Genomic DNA, 10621 nt, shown 5'->3' on the forward strand with positions numbered 1-10621 from the left:
TCAGGAATGCTTATGGGCTGATCGGAAGGCCAGGGAGAGGCGGCCTTGGCTGGCGCTGAGATGGCATTGGATCTTGGCCAGGACCTTGAGCACCCTCATCTTTCTGTTTTCGGCATGGGCCCTGGTGCCCCACAGGAACTCATAGCGGGGAGGGTCACTGCCGGGCACATGGTTGTACTCCAGGTACTTCTGCTGCACCAGCTCTTTGGTGATGAGCCTCTGGGGCTCCCCGAAGATGTGGTGCCTCATGCCGGCATAGACTCCCATGATGTTGAGGAACTCCCAGACCTCCTCCTCAATGGCACAGTTGCCCTTCATGAAGGTCATGCCCAGCAAGAACATGAGGAGGCCGTTGGTGGGCAGCCCCATATCGCCGCTCAGACTTCCGTCGTCGGCGAGGCCCAGCTTGCTGACTAGAGCGTAGGTGTGACTTCTGTGGTCAACTTCCTTCAATTCCAGGCGAAAGACCAGCTCCATGCACGTGGAGGTTCTCCTGAGGAGCTCGGGGAAGTGGTGGCTGTACTTCATGCCGACGATCTTGAGCAGCACATCCTGTGTGATGAGCTCCTTGGTCTTGAACTTCTCCGGCAAGGACTCCACCAGCATGTTGACCTTCCTGTTCAGAAGATCCCTGTGAGCACTGGGCTTGGGTAGTGTAGACTGGGAGCAGCCCACGTCCTGCTTGTCTTGGCTGGTGGCACCTTCCTGGGCTCCTGGGTGGGAGGTGCCAATGGCAGCGTGAGGCTCTGTCTCGTGGGCCGGAGCCACGTCCACACCCATGGCGGGAGAGCTCAGGGCAGAGCCCGCGGACGCGTAGGCCACTGTGGAGGGCAAGGAGGGCAAGGAGGACAAGGAGCTCAGCTCCAGGGTCTCTGCTGCTGCCACTGCCACAGCTGCCCAGGCAACCACCAGACCCTGGATGTCCCCCTGGCCCTGGTTTTCCTTCTCCCAGTAGAGGTGATTAATCTGGATCCTGCGAGACATGGTGGTACCAGGCAGGGACAGCAGGCAGGGTCGTGGGCAAGAGGGCAGGTCGTGTGGACACCTGGAGGGGAGAGAAGCGGAGGGGAGAGGAGAGGGCATGAGCACCCTTGGTGTCAAAATGCCCAATGCTGCCTCAGCGCCAGCCAAGGCCACCTCTCCCTGGCCTTCCGGTCAGCCCATAAGCATTCCTGAGAACCCAGGGAGGAAGTTGTGCCAGGGCGTTCGCTGCCCAGGTCCGTGGCTGTTCAGAATGACACAGAATCCTCACATTGTGCCTGTAGTGGTCCTGGGACCCTGCCTCCTAAGGACTGACATCCCACTCCAGCTTAAGAGCCATGGTCTAAGCTCCCCCAGGTCTGCTATGGGCCATTATGTGATGTCTCAGCCTGATGGACCTTTGTGATATTTTAAGGGTTGACAGGACGGACAGGCCATGCACTCACCCCGACTCTGGGTCCGATCTGGAAATCCTCCCTCTACTGACCTGCAGCCACCAGGTCAGGAGAAGGTCTGGAGTTCCTCAACATCATGGGAGTCTATGACGGCATGAGGCACCACATCTTCAGGGAGCCCTGGAGGCTCATCACCAAAGAGCTGGTGCAGCAGAAGTACCTGGAGTACTGCCAGGTGCCCGGCAGCGACCCTCCCCGCTATGAGTTCTTGCGGGGTGACAGGGCCCATGCTGAAACCAGCAAGATGAGGGTGCTCGAGGTCCTGGCCAAGATCAATGACACTGTCCCGAGTTCCTTCCCCAACCTGTGCGACCAGGCTTTGAGGGATGAGGGGGAGCGAGCGGAAGCCAGGGCCGCCTCCACTGCCAAGGCTCTTGAACCTTTCGGGGCTACTTCCCACAGCTCCTCCAACATCTAGGCAGCACTGGGGCAGCTCTGTCACTTTGTGGGGGAAGAGAGTGGCAGCCTCCTAAGCAGCTGAGAGGAGTACGGTCTGCAAGGATCAAAGTGTGCACCTAGTTCTAAAGTGCTAAGTGCTCTAGCACAGTGATTTACTTTTGTTTATTTCAGTGTTTGTCGAGGGTTGGAGTCTAATAGTTGATTTGCCTTCAGAATAAACGCTGAGGCATAACGGGGCTCTGCTGATTGCTCTTGATTTAACAGACTTGAAAGTTTCAGTGGTGGTGAAGTGTAAAGGAAATGCTTTAACCATCTATATTTGCTTGATGATCTAGATAGGTAGGCTGAGTCTGCAAGGGGGATGTTGCCATGGAATGTGAAAGCCCACCACCACAAAATAGTGGGCAGCAGGAAATAGAGGAAAAAACAGTTGAAAGAAAGGAACGGATGCTGAATTCATGGTTTGCCTTTTCCCTTTTGGTGTATTTCAATAGAGATAAAAGACACTTGTATTCTTTGAGCTTATATCATCTTTTCTTTCTACTGGATTAAAAATAAACTATGATGGGAAGGGGGTAACTTGGGTGTTCATAACAATCCTAAGTGCCATTCACTAAGACCCAGTATTTCTTGAGGGGTATGTCAAGTATTTTACAAGATAGTACATACATCCCAACATTCCTACAGGACAGGTGTTAGTCAACTCCCTTTACAGGTGAGTAACTTGCCAAGTTGTCAAGTTCACAAGACTGGTAAGGGACCTCGCTGGGACTAGAGCTTTAGTCTGAGGTGGTCTAGATCGATCCTACATGCTTCCATTCCCCCAGCCTGAACCACAGCTTGTGGCTCTTTCATTCATTCATCTCATTGCGCCAAAATGCATCCCAAGGGATAAAAGTGACCCTGTTCCCAAAGCACAGATTTGCAATAGAGAGCCACAGTAATAACAGTGCTGAATAGATGAGTGTCACGAAAAAAGGGAAAAAATCGAATACCCAGTGATCCTATAATCATCTCCATACTCAATGTCCCATAACCTGAAAGGACCAGGGGCTCTCAAAACCCTCCTGCTCTGCCCCATCCCTGTCGAAAGTCAATCCATAGAAGCAGTTACATGAGCGGCAAAGTCGGGCTGGAGAGCAGAAGGAAGAGACCAGTGGGTTCTCCCTGACAGTGCAGCCCTAGGGCTGGCTCCTGGGTTGGTGCCACAGCTTCCACATCTCACATGTCCTCTGGGACAGGGTACCATTCTCTGCAGCGTTTGCAGGACAGAACCTGCTCAAGCTTTTGTAGGAATGTGGCATTTCCCAGAAGCCTTTCACCATAGAGACAAGGGGAAAAATGAAGACCCCCTCAATGAGGAGTGGACACCAACACTCAAGAATTGAGGGGCCATTGAGAGACCAGGCCCTGCCAAGTCTCGGATGTCGAGGGCCTCAGACAGAGGCATAGCCTGAGCATCCATACTGTACGTACGCTTCAAGGATCCCAGGGACATAGGAGACTGGGTTAAGGGCTATGCCTTCCATTCAGTGGATGGAGGAGTCCCAACATCTGATAGATACCCACGTATAAAGGGGAGGAGCCTGAAGGAAGATGAGGAACTGCCCACCACAGAACAGTAAGAGCCTCAAAAACGATACCCTACTTCCTACCTTGTGTGGCCATGGGCAGAGCTGCCTGGCTGAGGTGGCCCCTCATTTCTGCTGGAAGGGGTTTGATCTCAGGGAGGTGTGGGCCCTGGTCTCATGGCAGCAGCAACAATCCTGCCCCTGTAGGAGAATCTGATGGGACTTAACTGGACTGAAGGTGAGGACACTCAGTGCTGACGAGTGGGCCCCCCACAAAAGAGGGGCCCCAAAGAGACCCCAGGAAGGAGTACCCAGGCAGACTCAGTCAGTAGAGGGAGGAGTCCCATATACTACTGGCAAAGGAGGCCAGAATCCTGGGTGAGGACCAAGGGGTCGCGACTCCAGAAGGATGGGGGTCTCCTAAGTTCTGCCCCCTACTGTGATCCTTCAGATGATCCCAACAGGTGTGGTTCACCCTGACTTCCAGTTGGGAGATTCTAGGAAGGTAATGGCCTTACTCAGAGGAGCATGGCCTCAGGTGAGTGGAGTGTCTGGACAGCGCCAAGATGAGGACCCTGAATGAGGAGTGAAGGGAACACTCACCCCAGAGCAGAGGGGAATGCACAGAGCACCACCTGCTGCTGTCAGTCCTAGGGGGTCCATGGCAAAGCTCTGTGGCTCAGGTGCCCACTCTTTCCACTGGGACTGGTCTCGGGGAGGAGAGGGCCTTGGTCTGACAGGAGCAGATTCAGTCAGTGGAGAGTGAAACCTCATCCATAGCTGCAGTCAAGTTGATGACTCTAAATGAGGAGGAATGGACCCCCTTAGAACTGATGGGGCCACACAGAGCCCCGCCACTGAGGTCCTCTGGACAAACCCGGGCACGTGGACGTGATGTGTCCTACTTCTTCCCTCTTAGGGCATTGGGGATGTGAGGCACTAGGTCGAAGGGGCTGCCCTCAGATTAGGACAGGGGGTAATTCCAGGTGATGCCAGGAGTCCAGCAGAGGACCTTGAGGACTGAGGCAGCCACCCAAATCCTAAGTGAGCCCAACAGAGAATCCCGCCGCCTGCTGTCAGTCATAGGTGCCCATCGGAAGCTGGGCCTACACGAGGATTAGAGCTGTGCCTCCCGTCCTCCCAGGTGGTCTCAGGGTGTTAGAGGCCTCAGTGCGAGAGAACAGGCTTCCAGGTCATGGGAAGGATCGGTGGGAGAACTCAGAATGAGGACCAGGGCGAACACCCAGCCCCAAAGGGACAGGAACACATAACCCCTCTGCCCTCAGAGCCCTGGGAAGCACCAGGCACGAGGCGTCAGCCGCATCTGTCATCCCTTTACACAGAAGGTTTGAGGGATGAAGAAGACACCCCATGGAACAGATGCAGCCACATTTAGTGCCAAGGCTGGCACACCTTTCTGGGCCATCACTATCAAGTCCTCCTGCATCAAGTGCAGTGTGACTTGGAGTCCTCATCTCTGCACTGAGGAACACAGGTAAGGTTTGAAGCCTGCGAGGATGAAGTGGCCTGTCATAACTTCCTTGTATCCAAGCTCTTGGGCTTGAGGCCTTGTCTGATAATTGCTGCCCTGACCAAGCACAGGACAAGCCCCCACATCTCATCTGGTCTCAAGGAGGGAGGCTTCTGGAGATAGAACTGTGAGGATGCGCCCACAATGCTCCCAAACTCCTTAATCCAGAAAAGAGGTGGCCACACAGGCCCGGCCCCACCTGCCCCAACTCTAGGTCCCAGGAGGCCCCAACAGGGCATGAGGTCCCATCTCCAATTCCTTACCACATGGGAGCCTCAGGGACCAAGGCTTGTCCCAGTGCTGGTGGCCTCATGCTCAGCTCGGCAGAGGGAGAAATCCCAGGCCCTGTGGAGGGAAGAGGTCCCTCTGGGAGGACTGAAGGGACTCAAGGCCCTGAAACAGGGGCCACACAGAGCCCTGTTCTTGACGTCAGCCTGGGAGGATTGAGGCATGTCTGAAGACTCAGGTGCTTCCTCCCTTTGTCCTCAGTAGAGTCACGGAGGAGGGGCCGTGGTGTGTGTGTGTGTGTGTGTGTCTGTTCCTGGCAGGTGTCAGGGGGTGTCTGCAGGTCAGGAGAGGGAGGATTTCCAGATTGGGCCAGGAGTCTGGGTCAGTGCGTGGTCCATACCATCCTGTCAACCCTTGAAATACCACAAAGGTCTGCCAGTCTGAGATGTCACATAATGTCCCATAGAGGACCTGGGGGAGCTTAGAGCTTCGATCTTAAGGGGCAGCGGGGCATCAGTCCACAGGAGGGAGGGCCCCAGGATGACCATGGGGCCAACATGAGGATTCAATGTCATTGTGAACAGCCACAGAACCCGTGCCATGGACACCGTGGCGTGACTTCCGCCCTGGGTTCTCAGGGCTGAGGATGGGCTGACCAGGAGGCCAGGGGCCCAGGAGGCACCTTGCAGAGGCGGCCTTGGCTAGCACCCTGGCAGCGGTGTTGTGCATCTCGAGGCTGAGGGTGCTCACACCCTCTGCTTCTCTGCCCTCCGCTTCTTTCCCCTCCAGGTGTCTGTCTGCATAACCTGCCCTCCTATCCCCAACCATGTATGCTGTCGCTGCCAAGTGTCAGAATGTCTCCAGAGCCCAAGAGTAAGCATCACTTCAAGGAGAATAGCCTTCAGGCCTAGAGGGACACCCAGGGTCCAGAAGGTGTCCAGCCAGCTGTGGCAGCATATGGTGTCCCAGAGACGCCCTCCTCACCCTCCATTTCCATGTCTGCTTCTGTGTCTACGTCTAGTGGCTCTGCCCCGTGCTCCCCTGCGACGGGCACAGGTGCGATCCTCATCCATGAGCCTTGCTCAGCTGTGACCCGTGGCTGTTTCCCCGTGGGCGTCTCTTCCCTGTAGCCCAGGAAGGTTCTGCCAGCCAAGACAAGCAGGGCACAGGCCGCTCCCAGGCTGCAGTGCCTGCTTGCAGAGCTTGCAAGCATGTGATCACCAGGAAGGTCAACAAACTGGGGCAGTTGCTGCTGGAGAAGTGTAAGACCAAGGGGCAGGTCACACAGGCAGTGCTGCTCAAGATCGTCAGGAGGAAGTACAGGCACCTCTACTCCAAGATCTTCAGGAGAACCTCTGAGCTCATGGAGCTACTCTTTGGCTTGGAATTGAGGGAAGCCAACCGCAGAAGTCAGGCCTACACCCTGGTTGGCAAGCTGGGCCTCCCTAATGATGCAATTCTGAGCAGCGATAGTGGGCTGCCCACCACCGGCCTCATTATGTTGTTGCTCGGCGTGATCTTCATGAAGGGCAACCGCGCCACTGAGGAACAGGTCAGGGAGTTCCTCAACACGCTGGGGGTCTATGCCGGCAGGAGGCACCTCATCTTCAGGGAGCCCCAGAGGTTCATCACCAACGAGCTACTGCAGCAGAAGTACCTGGAGTACTGCCAGGTGCCCGACCGCGACCCTCCCCGCTATGAGTTCCTGTGGGGCGCCAAGGCCCATGCCGAAACCAGCAAGATGAAGGTTCCTGAGGTCCTGGAAAAGATCAACAACAGGGTTCCGAGTTCCTTCTCCAACTTGTACGAGGGGACTTTGAGGCATGAGAAGGAGGTTTTGGAAGCCACACCTGCAGCTAGGGACACTACCAGGGCTGCCGCCAAGGCCGGTGCCAAGAAGGCTGCCCAGGCTCTGCTAAGGCCGCTGCCAGGGCCGCCTCTGGTGCCAGGGCCGCCTCTGCTGCCAAGGCCTCTGAGCCTTTAGGGGCCAAGTCCCGCAGCTCTTCCCAGGTCTAGGCAGTGCTGGAGCAGCTCTGTCATATTGTGGGGGGAAGAGAGTGGCCAGCACCCCAGTCAGCATAAAGTAGGTCTGGAGAGGACAAAACATGTACTTTGTTTGTTTTCCTGTAGCTAAGAAGTTACTTGTATGAATTTCTTTTCTTTTTTCAATATTTTAAATACTGCTTCTTTAAATTGAAGTTTTATTTTGTTTCACAGTCTAAGGTTTCTAATGCCATGGACAGAACATATATTACTGTTTAGGTTGAAGTTTAAGAGTTTTGTTATTTGTAAAGAAATTAATTGAATAGCCCCCAATATTTTCTTTATGCTACAGAACAACGTAACGTGGCATTGGAATAGGATTTTTCATGGAAATGTGACAGAAACCCATAGAAAAACATTTGGGATCACAAAATGGTGAAAGAAAAGTAAAAGCTGGCTGATTCTCAGTTTGCCTTATATTCCTTTTGCTCTTGGCTTGTAAAATTAACTAATATATATCTGGGCTTGCTCAGCTTATTCTATGAAAAATTAAATGGCAACAAATTAGACATTGTGCTCATTCCATTTTTTCCCCCATTCTAGCATTGACTGAGCATCTACTCTTTGGAAGGCTCCCTAATAGTAGTACAGATGGTAACATAAAGAATATCAAGCCATGGCCCATAGATTTGTAGTCTAGCAGCAGCTATCATGTAAGGCTGACTCTGCAAGAAAGGTGTTAGAGATGTGAGGGCCTTGGTCTGAGGAGAGCAGCCTCTAGTCAGCAAAGGAGGGAGTCCTTGGCCCTGCTAGCAGTGAACTTGAGCCCCGGAGTGAAGACTCAGGGAACTCAGTGAAGAACTAAGAGAACCAGACACCCCCACAGCCTTGCTGGCAGCGCTGGCATACCTGGGCATTGTTGAGACAAGGTGACATACTTCCTCATAGGGTGTCACAAGGGCGTGAGGGATGTAGGGTCTAAGGCCAACGATGGCAGGATTCCCAGCTTTTTCCAGAGGCCAAGGAGAATACCCTGAGGATAAAGAGAACCAAATACCCCATCACAGTGGGAACACCATACAATTCATTCCTTATTCAGCCTCAGGAGACCAAGGACAGGTATATGGTCAGATGAGGAGACCCTCACTTCCTCCTTCCTCCTAGGGGTCCTTGGTGGCACTGCCCCTAGTATTCAGGCCTAAGGGTAAGGGAGGTAGGCATTCCAGGCCATGACAGGGGTCAGAGACAGACTCACGGGACTACCCACCACTACCCCCAGCAGAAGGGATAACAAAATATGGGGGTAGCCCTTGGTTTCAGGCCTTGAAGAACCAGGGCAAGGCTGTGTAGCTCAAACTCCCCCAACACTTATTTATATCAGGTCTTTGGGAGGTGAAACCCTTAGTTTGAAGGTGCAGCCACCATTCATTGCAAGGGGGGGGGCTACTAGGCCCTAAGTGAGGCCAAAGTAAGGATTCTTAACGAGGACTGAGGACCCCAAGGAGACCAAGACAGAAAACAGCTCACCATGCAGTCAGCACTGGGGGCATGTGGAAAGGGGTGATGAGCTGAGGACCCCCCGCACTCCCTTCTTGTGGGTCCCGGGAAGCTTTGTGATGTCAACCTCAGAGCAGCAGAGGGGCCAGGTCCCATGACCTCCCACCAGTTGAGCGATGGTCTTGAGTGGGAAATAAGAGACTCCTCAACCTAGAAGACTGCCAGCCCCTGCTGTCACCCCAGAATGCCTGAGGCAGGGCTGGCAGGATGTAGCCTCAAGCTCACTCCAATTTCCTTCACAGGTTTCCCAAGGGACAGGCTCATGAGAAGAGAAGTCCCATCAGTTTTTAAAGCAGTGGCCCCAGGAACCCTGCAAGTGGAGCCTTCCTTACACACGCCAGCTGAGAGGGTATTTCCACTCTGGAGAAGCGCCACCTTTCCAGCCTTCCTGCTCCAGTGGGCCCTCGTCACCCGTCCTCCTCTGCACACTCATGCCTGCTGGCCCTGACCACAGAGTCAGAAGAGTAGGCAGCACACTCCTGGGAAATGTCCCCGGGCCCGAGGTTTCCCCCAGAGTCAAAGATTTCGGGCCCTTGCAGCAAAAGAAGAGACCCCCTCCTCTTCTGTTTCAGAGGGGAGCCCCAGCCCTCATCATCTCCTGTCTCAGGCGGTGCTTCCCAGGGGGCTTAGAGAGTCCCGTGCACACCATTACTTCTTGGGGCATTTTTGGGATAAGATCTAAGTAAGGTGATTCCATCCAGGGTGAGGACCAGGGAGAGGAAGAGTCATGTTCCGCTGAGGTCTCCCTTTCTACTGAGTGATCACAGGGCGGTGCTCTAAATATGAAAGTGTGCTTGTTGGAGCAGCTCCTTCCACAGAAGCATAAAATGAAGCAGCCCGTTATGGAGGAGGACATGCTGAAGATGGTCGACGAATAGCACCCAGGCCGATTTGCTGAAATCCTCAAGACAGCCTCTGAGCACATTGAGATCTTTCCAGTTGACTTTAAGGAAATCAACTCAACCAGCCACTCACAGGACCTCGTCAGCAAACTGAAGGTCCCCAACAACGGGAGGGGTTGTGCTGGCAGGGGCTTGCTGATGCCCAGCCAGTCTCCTGATGACCGTCCTGGGTGTGATCTTCATGAAGGACAACCGTGCCTCTGAGGAAGACATCTGGAAATTCCCGAACATGGTGCAAGGATATGCTGGGAGGAAGCACTTCATCTAGAGGCAACCCAGGAAGCTCCTCACCCAAGCTCTGGAGTCCCTGGAGTACTGCCAGGTGCCTGCCACTGATCCTCCGTGCGGTGAGTTCCTGTGGGGCCCAAGGGCCCATGTTGAAAACAGCAAGACGAAACTGCTAGAATTTTTGGTGAAGGTCAACAAAGGGGTCCCCAGTGTCTTTTCATCACCAAATGAGGAAGATCTGCACGATGAGGAAGAGAAGGACCGAGCCAGAGCTGCAGCCGGGGCTGGCACTCTGCCGCAGCCGCTATGAATTCCAGAGCCCTACCCGGCAGCTTCCGCAGCCCCTACTGAAGTTTGAGACAGTTTCGGTCATCCTGTAGGGAAATGTGACACCACAGTAGGGATTTTCAGAGAAGGAATCCCACACTAAAATAGCTGGGATAACGGAATAGAGAAATAAAAGAGATCAACTTTGGTTTTCTTTACTCCTTCAGGTCTTTCTCTTTATAAAAGTAAATGATTTACACCTTGGTATGCTTAGCATGTTAAAGAATGTAGGAGATATTAAATCTTAACAAGTTAGACTTTCTCTTTATTCCCCAAACATCAGTTGAGTATCTGCTCTTTGGAAGCCTTTGTATTAGTGCTGGGATGATAAGATAAAGACCGAGCCTCTGCCTATAGAACTTCAGAAGCTAGGAGCTGCCATCACAGAAGGAAGCTGTTGAGATATCCTCTGTGACTTATGGGAAAGGGTGGGAATGAAGGTGTCACAGGTGAGAGTAG

General features: G+C 53.7%; 2 protein-coding genes and 1 pseudogene across 2 annotated transcripts; 2 read left to right on the plus strand and 1 right to left on the minus strand.

Moving 5' to 3' along the window:
- On the minus strand, positions 1-984 carry LOC118926197 (melanoma-associated antigen B4-like). The gene has a single exon (XM_036912768.2). It carries the CDS (start codon positions 982-984, stop codon positions 1-3), a length of 984 nt encoding a protein of 327 aa, XP_036768663.2.
- Positions 985-6019: 5035 nt separating this feature from the next.
- LOC130681994 (melanoma-associated antigen B4-like) lies at positions 6020-7149 on the plus strand. The gene is made up of 2 exons (XM_057495995.1): positions 6020-6038; positions 6296-7149. Exons 1-2 carry the CDS (start codon positions 6020-6022, stop codon positions 7147-7149), a joined length of 873 nt encoding a protein of 290 aa, XP_057351978.1.
- A 989-nt stretch (positions 7150-8138) lies between these two features.
- LOC130681995 (melanoma-associated antigen B5-like) lies at positions 8139-10186 on the plus strand (annotated as a pseudogene).
- Positions 10187-10621: the final 435 nt, after the last annotated feature.

The sequence above is a fragment of the Manis pentadactyla genome, chromosome X (assembly GCF_030020395.1).
Source record: "Manis pentadactyla isolate mManPen7 chromosome X, mManPen7.hap1, whole genome shotgun sequence".
Classification (NCBI taxonomy): domain Eukaryota; kingdom Metazoa; phylum Chordata; class Mammalia; order Pholidota; family Manidae; genus Manis; species Manis pentadactyla.